We start from the raw sequence: 26,362 nt of genomic DNA on the forward strand, positions 1-26,362 counted from the left end.
CACCTCTGTGCCAACCATATACAGGTCCGCATAAAGTTCTTTCTAGAACGGACAAAACTTTCACAATTGATGTTAACGGTCTGAAATCTACTGTGTCTATAGACCGTGTGAAACCAGCCTATTTGCTTTCGGACTCTAATTTGCCTGAACTGAAAACAAATAAAGACTTAAAGACAGTTCAGCAGAATAAATCTGCAAACGAACTCTCTAAGACACAAACTGTCACCAGATCGGGAAGGCATGTTCACTTCCCTAAGAAACTTGCTTCTTACATAACAATTTAAAACATTTTTTTTAAATTCATATCTTAACATATTTCTTGTTATTTCATGTTTATTATATGTGTCAATACCTTGTTATATATTGAATTGCATTTTGATCTTTTCTAATTTTATATTCTAGTTTTGTAATCATAAAAAAAATACCCGACAGCACGGATACTCTGAGATAATTTCATAACCTATTTCGTTCCTTTGAATAGCCATTAAAGGAACTGGGGGGAAACTCTGTGGTGATGGCGATAAGGAGCGCGCCTTGCGCCCTCCGATAAGTGTGGCAACCCTAGAGGAGAAATTTCTTACGAGTAGCGAGCAGAGCGAAACAGGCAGGCTGTCGGGCAGTGTGCGCGAAGTTCCTAAATAAAGCTTAATTTTTATTGTGCACTATGTCTTGTTAATATTATATTAATGCAGTAAGAACATAATCTGTGATATGGAATTCGAGGATTGGTGGTAAAAACATAACCGGAAATCACCATAATAGTAGCGTAAGGTTACTGAGATAGGGTGAGAAGTCCAGCAGCGAATCAGGAGTAGAACCACAGCAGTGGGCGTGGTGAGATCACACAATACACAGTCCTTAACACATATTAATTAATTCAGAGTCTCTAGCCTGCTTCCAGGCAAATAGCCAATTTTGGCAGTAACACAGTACTGGTTAAATAAGGTTAGATAGAGCACAAAACACAACTTCATATGTACACTATTTACATATTTACATCACCACCGCGCATTATGGTGAATTGACCGAGGTCTCTTCACCACGCTGTCCACCGTAGGGTCATAATTACCGAGTTCTCTTAGCGTGTGCACTGGAGAATTAGCCATTTTTTCGAAGAAGTTGTGCGCCTCCATGAGGATTTGTTCAGGAACGGGCTTTATTTTCAAGTCTGCATGAATGATGCTATTTCGTACAAACCAGGGCGCGTTAGTGATGGCTCTCAAAATTTTGTTTTGAAGGACTTCTAGTTTTCTCCTATCCGTCTTATTGGCAATTGCCCACGCTGGGGCGGCGTAGAGCATAACTGGCCTAATCATAGTGAGATAGATCATGCGGTTAGCTTTTAAGCTCAATTTCGATTTTCTACCTATAACAGTATAAAGTGAGATGAGATGTTCTCTGTTTGGCGTTTTATAGCTTTAAATTGGTCGCGAGAGATTTTAGTAACTTCTGCTTCTTGAGATTTCTAGAAAGCAAAAGAGTAGAATTACGGTTACAGCATAGTAGTCAATTACATTTATGAAAATTAAGTATAAATTACCGAGATAAACTTTTATTCAAAGTTAAATGCACGTGCTTCTGTAATTTTACTTTTCGGGCATAGCTTTCTCTTAAAACTCACCTCGCGCTGCATTGCACGCAGAAGTAAAATAATTCTAATTATAATTCTATTAACTTTAGCTATCTAAATAAAAAATTCGTAACAATATTAATAATTTTTAACACAGCTACTTAAATGAAAATGAAGGTTAAAAATATTCTAAACACCAAGAAGCTAGTTTTGATAATAATTGTTTTGTATTTTAAGAATAACCAAAAAAAGTAATTGGGGAAAAAAAAAAAAAAAAGACAGGAAGGAAATGAAAAAAGAAAAAATGTGTATTCCTGACTTAACTCTCTTTGCTTCTCAATGTCAAAAGTAAAAAATAAAAAAGTCCAGCTCTCGTTAGTATTTAAAGGCGAGGTTTCATCCAATATGAAGCAGAAACGTGCTCGATACCGGCTGAGTTTACATAAGTTGTAGAACAAGCTGTTTATTGTTTTCTAAGTATTCCTAATTTTCATATAGAAAAAATGTTATTAGAAACGAGACGCACAATTCTTCTGTTAAGTGCTTTATTTGGCTTTGGCTACGCAATAATACCAGGACTGGAGACTATTGCTAAAGTGGCAGATAATTTAAATCCTCTAAATCGTAAGTGAAACAAAGTATATCATTATCGTATTTTGTTACCTCTGTTTTAAATAGGTTAGCGTAGTATCAACCAAAAAATACTGTAATAAAATATTCACAATATTTGAAATTGATATTACTTAAATTTATGATTTTTAGTTAAAATTTAGAAATATCCTTTAAACGCGGAATTTTATTTTGAAGTAATTGGATTTTAATATTCATTTGATATTCAAAATTGTATTATGACTTGTGATCAAAACGAAAGTGTAGAGATCAAAACAAAAAAACTTAACTTGGACGTCTAACAATTAAATCAAAATTTCCGATTTCTTCATAAACGTACTGACTTTATTTAAAATTTTACGTTGATTTTCGCATTTTAATGAAATTTAACGGTCATGTAATTGCATAGTTGTCAACTTCAGATTTAAGTTATCAAAATCATTGCGGAATGAATTTTTAAGATTTAAAATCAGTTATTGAAAATATAAAGTTCTGGATATTCGGTTTATTATGTAACTGTTCATCAAAAATTTTCAATGAAATGATTTTACTGATGGAAAATCTCTATTGTTTTCATACGAGCCCAAATTTAATAAAATAATATTCAGCCCCTTTGCAAAAGCTTTACAGTATCATATATTGCATAACTGCATATTGTTGCTAATAACGGACTTATGGTATGTCTTGCTGCAATTAAAGTTTCCGGCACTTAGTAACTGTTCGGAAATGATCTTTATTCATTATAAGTCTGTAATTTTATTTCGTTGATTAAAATGTCCATCAAGGTTTAATCACATCCCTTATTTCGAAGAACTTTCATAATGGATCTTTATTAATATGGATGGATATAATCTATAGTTTTAAAAGATGCTTATAAGAATTACATTCGAAACATTTTATTTAAATTTCAATTCAAATTTTAACTAATTTAAAAATTTTTCTGGAGTTTTTCATTTTTTATATTTGACACACATATTTCTTGGGTTTTAAACATTTGTGCGTGTTTATATGAAATTTGGAAAAAAAAAATTCAGTTTTCTCACAAGCTAGTATACTATACTAATAACTTTTGAAAACTCAACTCAGACTTTGTAGTTGAATAAATTAATATTAGACGAGTGATAATTTGTTAATTTTTAGACCTGATGTAATAGATTTTCTCTAAAAAAGCATTAACGTCAAAAACGATAAAAGATGCTGCAAAATATTATTGATAATAAACGGATGAATTATTATAATAAAACATATTTTTTTTAAAACAAATATTTGCAACGATTGATTAGTAACCTATGCTAAAAGATTCGCGCAGTAGGGATGTCTTCCACAGTCGCTTTCTAAGAAAACAGTTTTATATTTATGTTAACATGAGGGAAACCTTAAGACTCCTTACAAACTGCGATGTTCAAATATTAATGAAGGATTCATTGTTATAAATTATTTTTAGAGTAATTTCATAACTTTACATTCTGCGATAACCGTAGCTTTTCCAGCATTAGCATCACATACTGGAGATACTGAAGTAATAAAAATCAGCCCTGATTCTTGTTGTTTCAATATCTTCAAAATTTTTTCTTCGGTTTGTTAGTTTAATTAATATTAGAATCAGAGTTCTTAATGAATTCCATCTTTAAGCCATCCGCTTATTTAATTGCTTAAAAGTATTCGAAATTTGAGGCAAGATTCTGCAGATTACTGCAGTATTTGAATATAAGAAAAAAGTTTGATAAGATGTTCTGTAAAAAAGCCAAACGCCGTCTTCCACGCTGTCAAATGGAAGTGCCCTTTTTTATGCATCATTGTTTCTAAGTTACAACTCGATGGGCCACATGTTTCAAATTCTTCTCCAGTTCTTAACAGCACATTTTAGACAAGGCGAGGGAAAGTGGATCTCTGCCGAATCGTTTATTACTCTTACGTTAAAAAAAATAAGTTCCTTTATTTTTCTCCGAATTATTCAGAATTGTTATTATTTCTTACATTATCTCCTCTAATATACAAGAATAGAGAAAATTTTCGAAAAAGTTGAATCATTCTTGTCTTTTTGAGCATACACTAAATGTTCCACTATTTGTTTTATCAAGATTACTTGAATATGGTTTAAAAATATTCTTATCGTAAGAGAATACGTTCTGAAATTTTGGCATTTAATTAATGCTTGCTGTCTGGTACGAAATTACGCACTGTTTTCTTAACGCAGTGCTTGTTTGGATTTAATTTGCAGTTTTTTATTTATTTATTTATTTATTTTTTTTTTTGGCAATATACACAAAATGTTGCACTTGTCTTAATGCTATGACCTATAATCACTATAATCAAAACCTAGATTGTCCTTGTTTTTTTTTTTCTGTGCTCTTAATGCATCGTTGTTTTAATGGTGAAGTAGCTGAAACTTTATTTCTTCTTAATTTTTATGTGTAGGTGTGAATAAAAAATAAACTTTTAATTACACTTTGAAATAATCATTATTTTCTGGTTACAGGTCAGTCAGACTTGAACGAGCAAGAACGGGTTTGAGTTGCTGTTTCCAGTATTTAAAATAAATTATTAAAGTAAAAACATTTTAACAGAAGATACAGTAACTTATAAACTAATTCAGAGAAGGTTGCATACTGAGAACTATACGCGAAATGTGCTAAAGATTGATAAAGGGGTATTGATAAAAGAAAAATTATATGTTATCACAAATGTAATTATACTTTAAGACAGTTTTATGAAGAAATTAATTTAAAGTATAATTTAAAGGAGAATTTTTTTAGAAAAACACTGAAAATTTCAAAAATGAATACTGACTAATATATAATTTAGTTCAATTATATAATAGTTTGACCATATACTTATTTGAATTTCGGCAGTAATTTTTTTTAATTATTTCCATATGAATTTGCATTACCCGAAATTCCCTGTAAAATGTCAGTTGCCTTAAATAATTAAATCAGGTGATATTAAAATTATACTTTTTTTTTGTTTTTATTGCAACACTTGAATGTTTGCTGATTAGGTACTCGATGGAATTGGCCAAACAATTGGTCATTTGTCTGAACACAACGAATGTAACTTTGATTCCATTCTTAGAGATATATGGTGATGTCCCGAGTTTCGTTTCAGCTGCTGCTAAAAGTCGTCCTTACATACTTTAATACCCTTTACCTGTTATCAAATTATTCTTATTAAGAGTACCGATTTCATGTTTTGTATGTCGTTCCCTTCTATCTAGATAAAAGTTGTATAAGAGACAATTTAATGTTGTCAAACTAAGAATACATTTGGGTCTCTGTGAAATAAATTTATTAAGTTGGAAAACTTCTTATTGGTTTTACTATATATTTGATGTTTAAACTTGCAGCAATCTCTGCTATAAAGCTGTTCGATATGCTCTTGAGTATTATATTAAAAGGTACTGTATAAAATCAGATGCAAATGTCCCTAACACAGAATAACGCTCCTAGAAACAAAAAAGAGATTCTTCAAAAACCGAAATCTTTCCTCATAACGAAACGTCTCAAAATAACATCCCAGCATCCAAAACAGATAACATACTTACAAAAGAATGTCACTGTGAGTAAGTTGTAAATATATGCACAAGAAAAAATTAATTTTAAAGAAATCAAAAAAGCAAACTAACAACTAAAACTTTGAAGGTTTTTTAATATTTGCATAAATACTGAATAATTATGTTCAACGTATAAAAATAAAAATGTGTGATAAAATGTACATATGAAATTTGAACGATATAAAACTTGCTTTATATGTACATACACAATGATATTAATTTGACGAAATTCATTTACCGAAACGATCAAAAAGGATTTTTAAGTATAATATATAAATACTTACATAAATTATTTAATTTTCTTTCAGTTTTGTTTCAAAACAAGTGCATTGAAAATCTGGATTGCTTCTGCACTGGCCCCCCTTTCTACGATCCCATAAATAGACCAATCAGCCTTGCTCCAACAGACGATTTGCAAACCATATTCCATCTTTTCACTCCAGCGAATCCTGAGAACTATACTCTTCTTCAACCAACTGTGGAATCCATAGAAAATTCATCTTTTGATCCGAATCTGGAAACGAAGGTTTTGATTCATGGTTATCGCTCAGATTTGGAGGATGAACAGGACGTGAGATTCGTAAGAATTATTATTAAGAATTTTGTTAGCTGGTATTTTTATAAATGTGCTTTTAATGCAATTAAATTGCTAATCCTTTCCGTCACGTGGCAAACTATTTTCCATCCAATGTTGCATACAGGGCAGGGCAGGAAAAGCTCATGATATTTAAAATAAAATAATACACTAAGTATAAAAAAGCTATTTTTGTTCCTGCTGTAGATTTACTGTTTAATATATGTCACTAATAAAAAATCAAAATTAAACTAATTCTGAAAATGGCATTCTTCAAATGCCTTCCAATGTCGGCCAAGTTCTGTTTGCCATAATTTTCTATGACTCTACCAAAGCCACATTTCAATATCTTCGGATTTTAGAAATTCTGTCACCATTAACGCTAAAGTAATATAGTTTTCTTAAGGAGGAACACTTTAGAAGACAGTTACCGACATAAAAATGGTATTAAATTAACACCATACATGTCTTCATTTTTGCAAATCTTCGTTTTCATTCTCAGTGACATATACTAAGGTAAAATGAGAAACAAAATTAGAAAATGAAAATCTCACGAACTTTTTCGTTGATTTAAGATTAAAAAGAAATTTGCACATTCAGTTCTTTTTCTCCTTACCACCATCTTTTTAAATTTCTGCTAATGAGAATGACATTTTGTTCGTGGTGAAAAGAGAACATTGAGATTACTTTTAATTGAAATAATCCCAGCAAAACTTTAATTTTAACATTAATTTAATTATGAGTGTATTTAATTTATTTGCTATTTTAAAGAGAAATATTTCACACAAGTACTTAGTTTTCAAATGAGTCATGAAAATATGATTCTCTATATTTTAAAAGCAATCAAAATGCTGTCTTCGTTCGTTGATCTCAAACTTAAAGGATCTGCACATTTCTAGAGAATATCTGAATAAATGTTTGTAGGAAGAAAGATTGTGTTAGATTGCCCTGCATTTGCCATTTTGCTTGAAGCAAATACTAATTAACATGGTGATTATTAAATTTAAAGTAATGATGTATGTTTTACATCTAAAAAGACTCCATATGTTTTTGTATAATTGCATTAAAAATAATTCTAATAAATCATTTTTAAACATTTTATGGTACACATTTTCTAGCAAATGAAAGATGAAATTTTGAAAGAAGGCCCTTATAACGTCATTGTTGTGAACTGGACGTACAATAATGGCCCTCCTTATCTTCAGGCGGTAGCAAACGCAAGAGCTGTCGCTTTGCAAGTAGCGAATTTGCTGAACGGGATCATAGTAAGTATAATAAATTTTGTTTTTCAAATTTTTCATAGCAATGAATTAAATCAGCTCGCACCAGTTTTTCACGCACTGACGATTTTTCAAATAATTTCACTTTTGCCTTTAAAATAAGTTAAACCAGATCTTTCTTTCAAATTTATTAAATAAATTCAGAATGACCTTATAAATGGAAATCCGTTTCTAGAAATAACCGATCCAACACTCTTATGACAAGAAAATGTTTTACGACTAAATCACACTTTTACCATGAATCATGAATCTATAATAATAAAATAGTTTGTCTATGCGTATGTGCGTATCTCAAAGCATACAGATGAAGAGATCCAGGGTTATTAAATTTGGTCAACACGTTGTTTGGACGGTGAATTTATAAGGTATTTCTCCCACCTTCTTAGCGTGCCTTCGTGGTGTAGTGGTCTGCATGCTGGACGCGTATTCCAGAGGTCCGCGGTTCGATTCCCGGCAAAGGCGTAGCTCATTTTCCATCTTGCCTGCTTCCAAAAATACCTAATGTCTCTACAAATTAAATGTAGAAAGACTGTCGAATAATCTATCGTCCTGCCTGATTTCACAGTTAGATTTAGGGCAACAAAAGTATAGGTCAAATAAAAGTATATATTAACATGTTCGACCTGATGCTTACACGAAGTGAAAATTAAAAGGAACAGAGTTCCCCTAATTTGCCGGTAGACTAACAGCTTTCCAGCGTAAGTTCATATTAAATCAAATGTAATATATAATATTAACAATGCCTAGCTTAAGCCTTGGTTTTCCTTTACTAATCACTCACAAAGAATCAGAGCAATCAAATATTTCCCGAAAAGCTAATAGTAGCAAAGGAATTTTATTTAAACGAAACTGGCAACGTAAGCTGCGAAATGCTCTCTGATAAACTTTGAAACTTGAGATTTATTTATGCTTTAAGCTAATTTACATTCTGATGGAGGTCGACGAAAGTAGAAATACCCGAAAACCAAAAGGATAAGAGAACCCAATAATTAAAATAAAACTTTGAAAATTTAATCTTTTTTGTTAGAAGATGAAATGATTTTTTGCGGTTATTTTGCATATCGTTTTAAGAACGAATAAAAAGCGCAGAAATTCATTGTTAGCACCATGGGATAGAGTGGAACAAAATCGTTTGAATGATATTTATTCCTACTACAGTTTGCCGTTTTGGGAATTTTTTAAGCATTTATCGGTTGTTTATGATGATTGGATTTCCGTTATTTTAAAATTCTAACATAAAAATGAAAAGTATATGTTGTAAATTTTTGGCATTTTTATGGATTATGAAGCAAATCTTTAAAAAGGAATCTCTTAAAAGCAAGAATTGTAAAACATTTTCCCAAATACGCGGCATTGTGAACTAAAAATGAGAGAAATGTTTTCTTCTCATATATGTGTATGATGCTAATCGCAAACAGTCAGTTTCCAAGCTGCATTTAATTTCTTTTCATCTAATTTTTTTTTATTTTGTTATTATAAGTAACATCTTTCTTTTCTTTTTATATGGTAGATTTTTTCTTTTAACGTTTAACTTCGTTTTATTAAAACCGTTCTCTCTTTATGAATTTTTTATTTCCGATTGTATATTTCGGAATTTTTGTCTATGGAATTTCACTTGCTATTCTTTTACAATAAGTGTGTATATTTTATCATGTTACGATGTATCTTGCCTTAAATTATTTAGTAACTAGTAATTAGTATTAGGTAATTTAGTGCGATATATCTTCCTGAACTGCCGTTCTGAAATGTACGTTCAACTGCATTTACTTAATTCAAACAAACTGCAAGTTTGACGTTTTTATTAAATATAATTTGTTTATACAGTTTGCTTACACGAAGTGATGATGAACAAGAACTGGTGAACGTCTGTAAAGAACTAATATAAATTATCACTGACGTATGTAAATCTCAGACAATCTGATTATAACTTGAATTCAAAATAGAAATTTCAAATTTGATGAAATTTTAGCATTATTTTACTTAGCAAGCCATCAGAAAAAAGTAGTACTTTAAGTGTGCTATATATTGTCAAAATTTTTGTCTTTAGAGATAAAGTTTTGCACCTAGGCATAAGTTCTTGGCGATAAATTCTTGGCTGAACCTTTGAACTTTTGTGCTATACTCGAGAAGAAAGGCTATTATTAACAATTGTTGGAGACAGGGACAGGGAAACGTGGATGCAGCACTAGAACTTCGTCAGTGACTTTTACAGGTATTTCTCCACCGCACTACTGTACCCGCTGGGCGTTCGGTTGGCCCGTATCGGATGTCAGCCTAACAAGACATTTACATAAAAATTTTACATTAATTCTAGACTTACGTATTGAATATTACAAAGACACAGTATACAATTATTATAAAGAAATTGTGGATTATAGCAGATTAATATAATATAATTACTTCTAACATACATCATACAATTCATTGTACATCGGACATTATACATTGTTCTTCATAAAACAATATATTTACATTAGTATATCTAATTACTTCGAATTACATTAAACACCTTTTTAAAGAAATAATTAGTGAAGAATTTTTTGTGCGTCTCCTAGTACTTTGTCGTATTCCTAAGGCAAATCATCTTGTTAATACATTTCCTTTCATTTTTTTTAAATTTGTTACACACAATTGCATCAGCACTGAAGTCTTACATTATTTTTGTAAATTAATGTATCACAAATACAGAAAATATACATTAGAAAATTACATAACATATAATTAATATACGACTTGATTAGATATATTAATGAAAGTTTCATTAATATATCTAATTAAGTCGTATATTAATTAATTTATTTAATTAATGATTCTATTATTACAAGATTTTTCCCCTCATTTCCTAATACAGTACAAATTCTTATTTTGTAAAAACAATTCATACCATATTTAGCCTGTTTCAGACATTTGCAATATTTCTAAAATATTGCATTATTTTTGTAAGTTATGGAATATTTAAGTCAAGAAATAACTAATAACTAATAATTAATAATATTTTTGTAAGTTATGGAAATTTTGCATTATTTTTGTAAGATATGGAATTCTTGAAGACAGCTACCGACACACTCATAGTATCGTAGTACAGGTCCTGGTACTGCTATTAATTTCAAGGGTAACAGGAAGGACCAAACGGCTGTGGCTCAGTTGACTTCAGGATATTTAAGGACACTCAGATATTACTGTGGTACTAAGGCTTTCCCAACTTGCGCCAAATGTAAAAATAATTAAACTAATTCTGAAAGGAATTATTATTAATAATAATTAATTTAATTACTGCGCAACATCTACTTAGTTGTCTTGCCTTGGTGCGTGAAATTTTGATGAAAAGACCTAATTTCGTAAAGGAAGTTATGAAGGCGTGTGAACTTATGAATCTGATCTGATTCAGATCAGAGGAATTAGTAAGAAGAAGATTTTTTTCATGTCATTTTTATAAGTAGAGCAGTTTATTTTGGCTTACAAGAATTTTTATGCATTTGTAAAATTAGCCTTACTTTTAGAGCCCTTTAAGTTTCAAGATTGAAAATTTAAGGTAATAAATAATAATGTTAATAAATGTGTTTCAGTTTCCTTTTTGTAAGATTCTCTTTATTTGAATCATTTTTGCTTGATAGCTTCAGTTATTACGTGTTCATCATTACTGTTTTTTTCTCACCTTCTTTTTAAATTAATTTTCTTCAAATTAAAGCGAAATAATTTTATTGCTATTGAATGAGATGCAAAGATAGCTTTACTTGGTGCATTTTTTAATAATATGATAAATAATTTTGAATTCTCTTCTAAACGCGTTATAATTTTTATCACAGGAAGCCATGGATATCAACGCAGAAAGTATTCACATTATAGGACACAGCTTAGGTGGACAAATGGCTGGCTGGATTGGAGAAAGGGTACATAAATTAGGGCGAATCACAGGTAGTTCATCAGTACCTTGCTTCTTAAATTTCTATCAATATTTCTGAACAACAAAAAGTTGTTTCTTATTTCTAGTAATTTTTTACTTAAGCTGGGAGAATATTTAAATGTGATCTCTTCCGCGATACCATGAAAGTGCTGCCTAGATTACCGACTGTTTGCTTGAAGTATGTGGCATTTTGAAATTATTTTGGATCCAATTAATATTTGGATTTCATTGGTTAAAATAAACAATGATAACGGGTTAATAAAGCATAAGTTTTGTTACTTAAATGTTCCTCCAAGCATCTGAGAATATAGTACGAAACTGCGTCCAGTCAAATTGATACACACAGCTTCAAGTACATCTGCGAAAGAAATAAAAAATAATGACATGCATATTAGTCGATTAGATATGTGTTATCTACTGAAGAGATAAGGTGTGTTTGCAACATGATTATTTGGAACCCTTGGATGTAATATGTATGAAACAAACCTGAAAAAACAATTACATGACACTTTCATTGCTATGTTTTGATAGCAGCATTAAAAGTACACTGAATAAGGTAACTCCATATACTCTTCACAAGGTTTTTCAAAATTATATACCCTTGCCTGCGGCAAAAAATACTAGGCTAAATAATTCGGTTATGTCCAGTTTCAGGCTTTCCCAGTTGAGTTTTTTTTTTTTTAACTATTTCATTTCAGCCTCTCTGGATAGGACTGGTAAAAACGTTCCCATTTCCGCCTTTTTATTTGGATTCAAAATATAATCTGAAAGCGCAATAGGAGGTCACGTGACTGTCAAAAATGTTCAGTAATATAATAGCAATGTAAGTGATATCATAATGATGCTTTAGCCTTACTTAAACTTAATTTAGGCACTGCTTAGATAAACTATTAATGAGATTGGTTATTAATAAAAAGAGATGTTTCTAAAATTTGATTACAATTCAATGTTATTATTTTGAAAGAGGATCAGTTCGATTGTTAAAGAATAATTGCGACTAAAATATTTTGCGAATTTTACATCTTGAAAATTGAAACATTGAGAGAAAATATTGAAACAACGAAAGCGAAATGTGTAAAATTTTGAGGATTTGGATAGCATTAAATATGTATTAAGAGTACAAAACTCAGTGAAAATCATCACTAATATTGCTATCACAATTTTTAATAAAATAGATTGATTATTTTATAGATTTTTAAAAATGTGACTTTTATCACATAAAAGAATTTTACGATGCAGACAGGAAAATGGACATTTTACAGCGATCTGCCTAATGGAGTTACTATATGGTACAAAAAGCTAGGAATATTTATTTTTTCTTTTTGATTGAAATAATTGTTCCTTATGCACTTTAAGAAGTCTCCTTTTTCAGTTTTCTCTCTTTTGCTTTCATTCCGAAGTATCTTAAAATATTCGTATGAGACGGCATGGACGCTTTCGTAGCTTTCTTCATGTGTAACTTATATACAAAGCAATTTCCCTTTGAAAGTCCTTCGTGAAGGCATCCCTCCTTTTATGCAGTTAGCCCTTGAGTGTTTTGCCATAATCAACTAAACCAAACACTTGGAAAGTGCGACTTTGCATTTATAAAATATTTCTCTAATAAGATCAGAATAAATTACATATTTTTCAAATATATTTTAAATAATTGAATTAATTTTGATAAATTTTAGGTTTTGTTAACACCTGCCAAAGAAAAAATAAATAATTATCATTAAACATGCTATTTGGCTGTAAAATAAAAATTTAAAAAATTAGCAATTTCGTTTTCCACTCGAAAGGAGATCATGCTTCTAAACCACCAGAAACATTTATCAATTAATTTCATTAAATATTAAATGTGCCTGTAAATTATTAATTCATTAATATGTACATTTATTAATTTATTAATATGTAATATTGTATAATATAATTTGATAATATGTAATATAATATATCTTATTAATTTAATTCTAAAGGGGTTAAAAATAATTTTTTATAACACTGGAATGTACAGCTCTCAAGTGCAAACTCACGTTGATATTTCATACTTCAAGTACGGAGATGACATTTTGCTTGAGACTAAAATTGAAACCCTATAATAAATTAAGATGAATAATTTGTAAAGAGACTTTTTTTTATTGCGCAGCAAAGAAAACGTGTTATATCCTCAAGAAATAAAAAATATATATATATTGCTTAAATTATCATTACATTTTCTATTAAAGTGTTTGATACAGCTTTTAGACTTATGAACCTTTAGGCTCGTGCTGCCATCTAGTGGTAAATGTATCTGTTAAATACCGTATTTGGCGGCGTATAAGACGCACTTTCTTTATTTCAAAATAGGTCTGCAAAATGGATAGCGTCTTATACGTCGATATATAGTTTCTGATTACCTTTATTTCTGGAAATTTCCACTGTTCGGAGTTATGCGATGTTTTCTTGTTTCCTGCGAAGTGTATTACAGTTACGGAGAGTTCAGTGAATGCACATGCGTTGTCATCGACGACGTGCTGGGTTCGTTTAAACCAGGGCTGTCAAACTCATAGGTACACTTACTTGGGCCAAACAAACAAGGTTTAACTTTAGGCGGGCCGGAAAAAAAAATCAATATTCATAGAAACGTAGATTTATTTCGAATAATACAATAATAAACATATATATATATTTATATAGTAAAGAACAAGAAAAATTTAATGTTTACGTCCTGATACTTGACATCTCTTCTCTGCTATTATCTTTCCTATTTCGGGAGAAATTTTGTTTGCAGTGATAACTTTCAACGCTGACCCAAGGTGAGCATCATTAATACGGTTTCTAATAGGAGACTTATTACCTTTCATGACTGAAAATAACTGCTCGCACCGATAAGTGCTACCAAACATGGAAATAATTTCATATGCGAATTTTCGAGTATTTTCAAACCTGGTTGGTAAACATTTGTAAAATTCAGGCACGCCCACTTCAATGAATTTTGCTTTCAAATTTGAGTTGCATTGAATCTCGATCACCTCCATTTGCATATGGCTGTGTACTGAATCAATACTTATTGAGAAAATCGAAGAAAACAAAAAAAAAAAAAATTGTCTTCGAGGGAACTAAAATCATTAAACCTCGTTTCAAATTCAGTTGTTAAATTTGCAATTTTTTCTACGTATTTTTGATACGAACAAGCATCATCTAAATTTGATTTGTTCATGCTGCACGTCGGGAAGTGCGTCAAATCTTCATTTTTAAGTTGTTTTTACCAAAGAACTAGTTGACATTTGAATGCTTTAATTATGTCAAACATGTTCGTAATGATATGATCTTTTCCTTGTAACGATAAATTTAAATCCGTTAAGTGTTTGGTTATATCAACCAAGAAAGATAAATCTTGTATCCATATTGGATCGTAAAACAAACTTACGTCTTGATTTTTCGTTTTTAAAAACTGACATATTTCTTCTTTCAAATCCCAGAATTGTTTGAGAATCTTGGAGCAAGATAACCAACGTACCTCGGTATAGTAGGACAAACCCGAATATTCACTATCTAACTCACTTAAGAAAGCAGTGAATTGATGCTGATTTAAACCTCGAGATCTTATAAAACTTATAACTTTTTTATATATGACAAAACATTCTCCATATTTATTACTTTCGTGCATAGAACTTCTACTTCTTGATGTATAATACAATGCATATGATGAATGTATGAACTGTGAATTTCACTAAGTTTTTTTCTTAGTAATGCTACGAAGCCCTTGTTTTTCCCGGTCATTGATGGAGCGCCATCTGTAGCTACAGAATTTAATTTTGCCAAAGGTAGATTGTATTTCTGCAGAAGTCCAAAAACACAAGTAAATATATCTTCTTCTGTGGTAGTACCAGGCATCGGTATTAGTTCCAGTAATTCCTAAAAAATGTTAAACTTCTTGTCACAAGAACGAAGAAACACTGCTAATTGAGCTTTGCTACTAATGTCCGTGCTCTCGTCACAGGCAATGGAGAAACTTTCGAAACTAGATGATTTTGCTTTGATCTGATCACTTAAATTCGTGGCTAAATCAGTAACTCTTTCCGCAATTGTATTTCGAGACAATGAAATTGATTGAAAAGCCTTCACATTTACAGGACAAACAATTTCTCCAGCTTTCATTAGGCATTCCTTGATGAAATCACCGTCAGTAAAAGGCTTCGAATGTTTAGCTATCAACTCTGACAAGACGTAGCTTGCATGTACCGCCGCTTCACTTTCTTGCAATACTTTACTAAACATGGACTGTTGCTTTTTCACTCCTAACTTGAGCTCTTTCAACTTTTCTTCTCTCATTAATCCTTCGTAATTGTTATATTTCGATTTGTGTTGTTCGTAATGACGTTTAATATTATATAACTTTGATACATTAATATTATTATTACATATCAAGCAGATTATTTTATCTTTTATTTCACAGCAAAAATATTCTAATTCCCATTTTACTTGGAATATTCTATGTTCGTCAGCGATTTTTCGTTTAATTTTACTACCACTTGGTTTTGATATAGACATATGCATATAAAGTTTTGATTTTTGGCTACGGGTTTTTACTGGGATTTTGTTTATGGTGCCTACAGTTCTACAAGTTTCTACAGAGATTTGGCCTACTCGTATCCGTACAGTCGTACGGGTTTCTGTTTACAGGTTTTTTTACGGGTATTTGGCCTACAGGTACCTATACAGCCGTGCAGGTTTCTTTCTATGGCTTTTTACGGGTATTCGGCCTATGGGTACCCGTACAACCGTACGGGTTTCTTTTTATGGGTTTTTACGGGAATTTGGCCTACGAGTACCCGTACAAACGTACGGGTTTCTTTTTATGGGTTTTTACGGGTATTTGGCCTACGGGTACCCGTACAATTGTACGGGTTTCTTTCTATGGGTTTTTACGGGGAATTGGCCTACAGGTACCCGTACAACCGTACGGGTTTCTTTCTATGGGTTTTTACGGGGATTTGGCCTACGGGTACCCGTACAGTTGTTCGGGTTTTTGTCTATGGGTTTTTACGGGGATTTGGCCTACGGGTACCCGCAGAGCTGTACGGGTACCCGTAGGCCAATTCCCCGTAAAAAATTTTTATGGGTTTCTACGGGGCATTTTTAGCAGGGATATAAGCTACGTCTGATGGCGTATGCTAAAGAACATGGAAACAGGGCTGCAGAGAGGCATTTCGGGCCACTTCCAACTGAGAAAATGATAAGAACTTGGCGGAATCAGGAAGAGGATCTAAAAAATGCAACTCACAACTCACAGTAAACATACGAAGGGGAACTACGAAGGGGAACTGCACAATGGCCTGAACTTGAGGCAGAGCTGAAAACTTGGATTTTAGACCACTGAAAAGAAAGACTTTAAGTCTCTACAAAATGATTATTCATCAAGTGAAAGCGAAAGTGACTGATAGAGAGATTGCAGATTTTACTGGATCAACATCATGGTGTTCAAGATTCATGAAGAGAAACCAGCTATACATGCGGACTAAAACAAAAATATCGCAAAAGATGCCAGAAGAATATGAAGAAAAAATTATTTAATTGATTCGTCGTTAATGTACGAAAACGAGAATATTTTGAACTTGCACAAATAGGAAACATGAACGAAAAAATTCGTCTGACTTTTGATGTGCCCTCAAACAAAACTGTAGATTCCAAAGGTACAAAAAGTGTTACTGTTAAAACTTCGGGGCACGAAAAAATTCACTAATCCATTTTATCCTGCTGTGAAAAGGGAACAAAAGTGCCCCACTATTGATTTTTTAAATGAAGACACTAACCTTTTATCCTTCAAAAATATGAATAAGAAAGAGGGATGAGTCTTATAGGCCGGTGCGTCTTATACGCTGACAAATACAGTAATATTTATGAAGAAGAGTATTAAATTTTAACAACATATTTTATTTCTTTTATTTGGGTAGGACTTGACCCAGCTGGACCCTATTTCCAAGGTGCTCCGAAAGAAGTTCGTCTTGACACCTCTGATGCACATTTTGTTGATGTCATTCATACAGACGGAGGAGAAAATTTTGTTACAGGTAATGTGAAAATACGAAATTTTTATTAAATCATTTCACTTAATACATTTTTTAATGCCCACAAGATATGAAATATTTTTAGAAGATTTTTAAAGATTAGCAAGAGCTTTTTAAAAATCTGTAATATATAGTGACGTTTCTAAAAAATGAGATGACAAATGTAAAATTGTATCTTATGGTGTTTATGTCAACGAAAGTTTTAAAGATTAAAACATTTTTTGGAAGCTGTGAGAAAATTATAAATAAATTGGCATTCTTTTCTAAAATATTAAATATAACTATACATAAAACATATATTCCAAATAAAGTTATCCATCGACATTCCTGAAGGCAGGATTGGGATGTCGTTGAGTAGAACCTTATAATCGTAAGAATGATGTAACCAAGCAGTGTGGTCAGCCCAGACACAAAGCGCCTTTGCATTCAGCTTCTCCTTTCTTATTAATAAGAAGGTGAATGGGCTTTAAATCCTAAAATTTCTGCTAAGTATTGAATCTATTAAATGAAGATGCAAATCCAAGGCCAATACATATTTATTGAAAATAATTTTAGATGTAAATTATTTAATTTCACTTCAGTTTACTTTCTAGTTTTGCGCTATTGGATCTTAAAATTCTCGAAAATTAATTTTTCCAAAGATTAAGATTTTCCTAGATAGTTTATATAACACTTTGGAGATGGATAATGTATTCAAATGCTTTTCATTTTACTTCCAGTAATTTCATATTCAGTTCCAATCCATCGCAACAAAATGAATATCGCAATAAAACTAGACATATGAATATTTAGCTTCTCAGTGCATGCAGGGAGATACTAGATGCATGCTTCTCAGTGCAAATACTGCAATTTAGTAATCAATACGGCTGTATAAATTGCTTTTACTTGAGGACAATTAACACATAAATTTTCTTTTGATCAAATTTAATTCCTTTTATCACATTTTCGACAGATGTAAATCAAATGATTTAGGCAGACAGGGCAGAAATAAGGAATTCCCTGAGAATAATTCTGAAAAAGACTCACGACATTTTATTGCCAGTATGTTAAACTGGTCATGGAATATCATTGACGCATTGAGCACTCATTATGGTCGTTTGAAATTTTGTCGCCTATGTCCAACTGTTGGAAGCAATAGCACTCCGCACAAAATTATCCCTTGTTGGTGAGAACTGACTGGCACAAATATATTCTTCATGTTAGTTATTCCGTTAGCTTCCGTATGTTTACAACGAGCATTTTGCATTAAATAAAATATACCTTATCAAAGAATATGATGTTTTGCTAATGAGTCTGCCACGTATGATGTTCTGTGCGTGCACCACAGCACAGTTGCGAGTGTCAAGAATAATTCGAGAAGTGCTGCAGAGAGTAATTAACAGTTCTTTTTATTCTTTGATAGAGGGCGTTTGTGCATTGCTATTGATCGCTAATGCTGCTTTAACACTGTCGATGACTCAGAACGATTAGCCAAAGACATTTTAATATCTCTGTATACATCTCTATACATCTCTTTGTACCTTTGCATTATACACATCCAAAATTTCCTTTCTTCTTACGGTCTTCTTTGAATCAATTTATGCATGTTTTTTAACACGCAGAAACACTCCCTCTACTCGCCAGATAGTATCGTAGAAGGAACTGAATTCTTTCATGCCATTAAAGTATCATATGTCAGAGTAGTTGACGTAATTGCATAGATGCCTTACGTGACGCAGATGCATTCTTACTCACTGCTGAACAAAGATTAACATTTCTATCGAGCCACGATGTTCTTGTAAAAGTATCGAAGCTAATTTATGTATGACTGTCTTTTGAAATTTCATTTTCATAACCTGAGAATGTATGGTCCAATGAAAATATAATGCTAATAATTTATTCTATATTGCCTATATTACATATTCTGAAAAATAAAGTTTTAGCCATATGTTTTTTAGGAAGTCTTGTTTTAAGAACAGCAAGATATGAACACAAAGCAATCTGAAATGTACTCTTCATTTCTAACCACAACGTTTTTGCCGTTTTATTAACGTGTTGAGCGTTATGTCAGTCACCGGTGATTAATGCTTAACTTTCCATTCGGACCGGGGCAATTACTGATGACTGAAAGTATATTTTTTACTCAGGCCACGTGAGACTTGTTGATGATTACCTAAATTTTAAAAAATATTTTCTTCTAGCACTTCCATACAGATCTCCAGCCTCCATTATAATCGCGATTTCGAACACTGCGAACTAAACCAAAAGGAAGACAAAACAAACGAAGCACCCAACTTATTAACAATTAGATGCTTTTCCGAAATATATATATATATATATATATATATATATATATATATATATATATATATATATATATATATATATTCTTATACTCAAAGGAGTGAGTAAGTGTTCGTTTGACATAATCTCGATAATTAAGTCTAAAAGGTTTTTTGAGCTAAATGCCTGAAAATGCTATAGCCGCTAATGTCTGGAGCATTTGCAGGACTAAGCAGTGCCTCTTTGATCTTGCACAAGGCCACCAGCTGAGCGTTTCGCTTCCTTTAACAGTAAGAGATCCTGCTAAATATTTTAGCAAATTGTCGAGTTAACACCAGTAGATTTCGACAATGACACTCATGTTGTTTAGCAGATGAATAAACAAGAGTTCACTAATTCAATCAAACGGACAGAACATCGGTAAATGCAAATCTTTCTTAGAAGCCAAGACTATCTTTTATCCTGTGTTCAACTACTGTTTTAAGAAGCTATCTTTCTGCAAAGAAACTTCTTTTTCATTGTATAGACTTAAGATGCATGCTACGGTGCAGTCCAAGAAGAGTTCACTGAGTCATTTTCATAATATTTTACAGTGCAGTCTATGAATGGTTCATGTTTTTGTAACATGAATATTCGGAAATGCATGTGCAGGTAGGCGATTTGTTTTCTGTTCAACTATGAGATAATTATGCCGCAAAAATCTCCCTCTTTTTAACTTATAAATGGGTCCCCCTTATATTTGGGTCTCCACTAACATTTTCAGTGTATCCATATCCAGTGTGTTGCACATTTTGAAGAAATATGCGATAGATCGAAAATTACCTTTCAAAATCATTCGTAAAAAAACATAACTTATTTAAAACAACTCTAATGATGAGCTATGGCATTAGGAAACGCACTGATAATATTTCTTATAACATGTGTTTGCTACCCTGCCAAACCTCAGACCATCCGATGACTGACGTACTCCTTGTTCACTTTGAAATTGGATGAAGCTTCAGCTCTTTATCTTGTTAAGTATCACGACTGATTTTTATTTAAATAATTTATTACTACTTTACGGAAATTTCCTATGCATCATTTTAGTCAATACGCGCAATGAACAGCACACGTTTTCTCATGTAATATTACTTTCCTTTCATCCTATTAATAATTTTATAACAAAGCATGCCATCGTATACCTATTATCGCGTATTTATTCTGATATAACAACGAAAAATGTTTGAAAAATTTTGAGAATTATCATAAAGTGGCTCAGAGATTCGAAGCGACCAAATGTGGATGGCAGAAATGTGATGACCAAAATCTGTGATCTGTAAAAAAGTGCAATTTATATAGGAAACACAATACAACAGACAGCAACTAAACCTTTTTGTCTGTAAGGAAGAAGAGTATGTAATTTATTTAGGGTGAGTGAGAAAATCAGTTTGAAGAACTGATTCAATGCCTAAAAATATCAATCAATTTATTTTATTGCTTTTCCCATGGACTGTTTTGGCACAAAATAATATTTAGCAGACGTGCCTGGTACCTGACAAACTCAACCAGAAGAAGAAGATGGGCTATTTAGTAAACGCTTCCAACAGTCGTTATTGAAACTGCTATATTAGTGTTAGTGTGATTCTTTTAGAAAGTTTACCTTGATATCTCTTGTTATAAACAGTTGTTTTCTCTTCTTTCAATAATGCTACGTTAATACGTAATAATTGATAATAATGCTACGTTAAAATAACTTATCGCCAGTTTCACTGCCTGACGATCATTCTAATACACATTCACACACCCTGCGTTTGTAATTGTTGCTGAGTGTTCAGCACTATTTTGACTGATGATGTAAGCACATAACTTTTATTTCAAATAAATACATAAAGTTTCAAGTTTCGTACACCATTTACGATTTTCCTCTATAATACACATTAGCGTACTTCATTTATTTCAGATACGCGGACATATTGCAAATTCCTCGTTTATTTTCAAGTTAATAAAATGTTATTTTTATAGGCATTTTGAAGGTGAACAAGCAGCAGTTTATTCGTGCATGGGATTAAAAACTATTCAATATAATGTAAATTTTATGCCCATTATAACGCAATTCATATTTTATATGTGTTCTCTAAAAATAATTATTTTTGGCTGTTTCAGGCCTAGGAATAAGTGAACCCATAGGCCATATGGATTTTTATCCAAATGGTGGAAGAACTCAACCTGCCTGTGAAAGTGAAAGTAGTTTAGTTGTTGGAAGATTTGTTAATGGTAAGTAGTTCTCATTCACAATCTATCGATAGAGTCCTAACATTCTGTACATATTCTTATTTTTTATTATAAATATTATTTTATCGTATATGTTCCATAAAATGTATAATTTCGTCAACGATAATCCACTTAATTTAAGGTTTAAACTTAATTTTATAAGCAGATTCTACTTATGAAAGGTTTAAGGTTAGAAAATATTTCCCGCCATTAAAAATTCAAATAATATTTATTGCAGTTTAAAGGAATAAAACATTTTATCACACGCACCGAATATGTGTGAAATTTTACTTTGTAATAAAAGTGTATGCATACTCCATGATGCTTTTAGTAAAACAAAGCCTATTTAAATATTCCATGGCATTTACGTAAGAGAAAACATATTTATATATCCCATGATATTCACTAAACTAACATGGGATAGTTACTGAAAGAATACTCCACATACACAGTCACGATATTTAGATTTTAAAAAGAAATTACACTTAGATGTAATGTTGATTTAATCGGGAGTAATTTTGTATTCTATTTTTATGATATTTGGGTGGAAAGAGTAAATTTCTTATCTCAAGAGCATATGGAATGTGGTGTATTGGAATAATCAGAAATGACAGGAAGTTAATGATTGCAAATCCTTAAAAAAAGGAAGAAAGAAACATATTAAAACATATAAATCTAATAAATAATACAGTGAAAAAGAAAATACGAAAAAGAAAATGCGAATATTATCATAAATTGTAATAAAGGCTAAGTATTGGGTCATCCCAAAAGTCTTACGATCTTTCATATCGAAGCGCGTTTCTTTCTAATTTCACTCGAGCTAGAAAATCAGCAACAAAGGTTAAAAGAAAGGGTGCGAACGTAAAAAGGAGAATTAAAACGTACAGTTTACATATGAGGTAGATGTTTCATCGTCAATGCAAATAGGTAACCAAAATTAGCATAAAAACGCAATCTCACGATCATACCACAACTCCTTAAAAATGGGCATGCCGGACCTATGCGTCAGTTCGCAGGCAGAGATAGTTCCTTCTAACCTGAGATAGCCAAAGTGGAAAGCATGAGCCGTAAACACCATTTGCAGGATGAAATACATTAGAAGGCTGTTAGGGTGTCGCAAGGTGGTGCAAGAAAATCTTGCGGTTGCGGGAGAGCTGAATGTGCTTCGTAGTGTCATCAACAGGCTTTGGAATCGTTACAGAAGTGATCAAAACCCCTGCAAAAGACGTTTATCTGGACGCCAGAGAATTACCACAGCAGCAGATGATCGCTTCCTATTGCTATGTACAAGACGCCGTAGATCACTAACAACACGACAGCTGGCGTTACATCTCTTTGCTGCTGCCAGACGGGCCATGTCCCTCCAAACTGTGTCGCGTCGACTGCATGAAGATGGATTGTATCCCTGCGAACTGTGGTTTGTGTTGCTTTGTCCCAATCGTATGTCAGAAGTGGTTGAATTGAGCCAGTTCACGTAGTAGCTGGACACCAGCTCAGTGTCCATGGAACCACATACTCTTTAAGGATGAGTCTATAATATGCATTGCCGTTCCTAGCATTACCTTTTCATACTAGATATCTTATACTCAAAATTTGGATAACTAACCTCTTTTTCATGAATGCTTCCGAGATGGATCGTGTACGCTTTTTGAGGATATCATATTTCCTATCAGGTTGACAAGCGTGAACACATTTTTATACATGAAATTAAAAGAATACCAAAGTCAAATATCTAGTGTACTAAAATCTGTTTTATTATTTAAATCTTTATTGCCATAATTTATTTTCTGGCTCTGTCAGGTGTCTGAATTTGTTTATAGCAATGAAGATTAGTTTCAATAAAATGACATTTTTAAGAGAAAAATTTCGGTTTTCCTCTCAATTATTTGCGCCATATTTCTTTATAAAAACATAAGCCTTGAAAGAGAAATGAGTAATTCTTTTCTTTTTGTAGAAGCCTCAAAGAAGATTTTGAATTCCTGTTCTCACAACATGGTAAACAAGTACTTCCTGGAATCCATAAACAGAAAAAGCTGCCGCTTTTATGCCGTTCATTGCACCAGTTACGATAGTTACCGACTAGGCGAATGTACACCAGCGAATGTTGAAGTGGCAGAAATGGGTTTCCATGCCAAGAAGATTCCAAAGTTGCCAGTGAGATCAAAATTCTTCTTGAAAACCAATAGCACTTCACCATATTGCATTGACGAATTTTCAGAATATTAATTGCCATTTTTATGTGCACTCAAGGTACATAGGAAAAAAGACCAAGAACTCAGGGAAAAACGGGGCATTTTATTGTTTGTTTTAATGAGGAAAATAAAAATGTTTGATTATCACTTCGTCTTTATTTATTATATAAGATTAAATATTTTATAATGCATAAGGCATGTTGTTTGCACCATAATTTTAATTGTTTATTAAATTATTATTTTCCATTACTTAAAATAAATAAAAAACTGAAGGTTTTAAGTGAATTAACAATAAGTTCTACTTCGCGAAAAATTTCATCAAACTATAGAACAAATTTTTATTTGTTTATTATATTTATGGCCATATAAATAATAGTAAAGACATTCAGATAAGTAAAAACTTTCAGATTTTCTCTTCGAATCGTTTACATATAAGAAGGCAACTAAGGGGATGAGAGAGTTATTGCATTTTTAAAAGTAAAGTTCTTCCTTTCTTAGTCTTGTATTTATAAGATTAAATGGTGAAACACTTAATCCTATAGTAAACTCACATTAATGTGAATTTTCCATAAAATGTGAGTTGTTAGTGCACAAATTAGCCTTTTATATAATTAAGTATGATAATGATTTTTACATATTAATCATAAAGAAGAATACTCTGCCTTTTAATGTTTTATCAAAATTGACAGAAATAATGAATAATAGCAAGTTTTTAAGGTCTGTTTGAATTGTGTCCCGCGATAGATTTTACATTAAATGCAGTGAAAACAACTAGGCTTTTAAAGGCATTCTGCCTTTTTAAAAATTATATTTCATCAATGACAGAAACGAGTATCAAGTTGAAAGGAATAATATTCAAAATTTTGCACTTTTTTCGGCTCAGCTCATTGAAAGCAAAAATTCTGAGCAGTTTAAAATTATTTTTGTTTCCTGGATTGGAGAAATCTACCGTATTTGACGGCATATAAGACGCAATTTTTCCTAAATTTGGTCTCAAAAAAGTTACCTGCGTTGTATACGTGAAGGACACAGTCTTATACGTGAAGGTAATTGCATTCAATGATTGTTTATTTGGCTTTTACGAAACGTGAGAACTAAAAGAAACCACGCTATTGAAACTTTTTTTCCTTGTGTGTGGCCGTCTAAATAAGGGTGCGTCTTATATGCCGTCAAATACGGTAATCAGAAGGCAGTGCAATATATAAATATACAGATATACAATAAACAGATTATAACAATCCAAGTTTCTAAACCTAGTTTTAAAGAAAGTTACATACTAGTTTTAAAGAAAGACAAAAACTTTCGTTTCTATTCTGTAAAGAATAAAATAAAAATATAGTTTTAATGGTACGCTTGGTCATATTTTCCTGCACATTTCAGTTACACATATTCTTGAGCGGTTTTTAAAGATACAAAAATAAGTGATCTCAAAAATGCATTTGCTATATATTCTAATAGCATTGTATAAGAAAGGATTGTGTATTACTGATTTTAATAAATGATTAACTTCCTTTGAGGAAAAACAAGATCATGCATCTGTCATTAATATGTTTAAAAGGTACATGATCTGTGCAAGGCCTTAGCATTTATTACAGAAGTACGCTAACCGAAACTTTAAGCCCTATTTCGTGTTATGGATTCATGAGTTTAACATCAAATTACGAAGTGAAATAATAATAAAAGTTACTTTGAAAAATTGCATATTTAGCTCAGTTGATCAATGTAATATTTACTTTCCTCTAGACATTGTACGGGAATCTTTTTCAATAGCATGGAGTTCTATTTTAAATTCAATTTTAAGTGCTTTCAGCATGCATTTTTGTAGCTCGGAAAGTATTGGTACATACGGAATTTTCAAGCATTCACTGATAAAAATTCTGCAGTTTTTCCAAGCACAGATATTTTAACATTTATTTGTATCTAAATAGCATGTTAAATCTATTATGATGAATAAAATTTAATAAAACTATTAAATAAACAAGATACTTAAAATATCTTCTCCTTCAAAATGAAATTAAACATAAATTGGATATTGCGGTCACTTATTTGTTAAAAATTTTTTAAATCTGAGAGACAAATAAGTGGACCATTGAATGTAGCATAATATAATTTCGAAATACACGACGTCCAAGGCATTTT

The 26,362-nt window shown here is 31.7% G+C and overlaps 1 protein-coding gene across 1 annotated transcript; it reads left to right on the plus strand.

Annotated features, from left to right (window-relative positions):
• Window positions 1–1,975: 1,975 nt before the first annotated feature.
• On the plus strand, window positions 1,976–24,370 carry LOC118181545 (pancreatic triacylglycerol lipase-like). Its single transcript, XM_035350714.2, has 7 exons — window positions 1,976–2,194; window positions 6,038–6,309; window positions 7,422–7,568; window positions 11,390–11,498; window positions 17,406–17,522; window positions 21,924–22,034; window positions 23,986–24,370. Exons 1-7 carry the CDS (start codon window positions 2,074–2,076, stop codon window positions 24,255–24,257), a joined length of 1,149 nt encoding a protein of 382 aa, XP_035206605.2. The 5' UTR covers window positions 1,976–2,073; the 3' UTR covers window positions 24,258–24,370.
• The last annotated feature ends 1,992 nt before the right edge of the window (window positions 24,371–26,362 follow it).

This window comes from Stegodyphus dumicola, chromosome 2 (assembly GCF_044657685.1).
Source record: "Stegodyphus dumicola isolate Sdum_Otavi_A_Nest chromosome 2, ASM4465768v1".
NCBI classification, from domain to species: Eukaryota; Metazoa; Arthropoda; class Arachnida; order Araneae; family Eresidae; genus Stegodyphus; species Stegodyphus dumicola.

Excerpts from the sequence above, each read along its gene's own strand:
- LOC118181545 (XM_035350714.2), top strand. The coding sequence starts at position 2,074 with ATGTTATTAGAAACGAGACGCACAATTCTTCTGTTAAGTGCTTTATTT. Across the intron at positions 7,569-11,389 it reads ATTTGCTGAACGGGATCATA|GAAGCCATGGATATCAACGC; the intron begins GTAAGTATAATA and ends TTTTTATCACAG. Across the intron at positions 22,035-23,985 it reads TGTTGGAAGATTTGTTAATG|AAGCCTCAAAGAAGATTTTG; the intron begins GTAAGTAGTTCT and ends TTCTTTTTGTAG.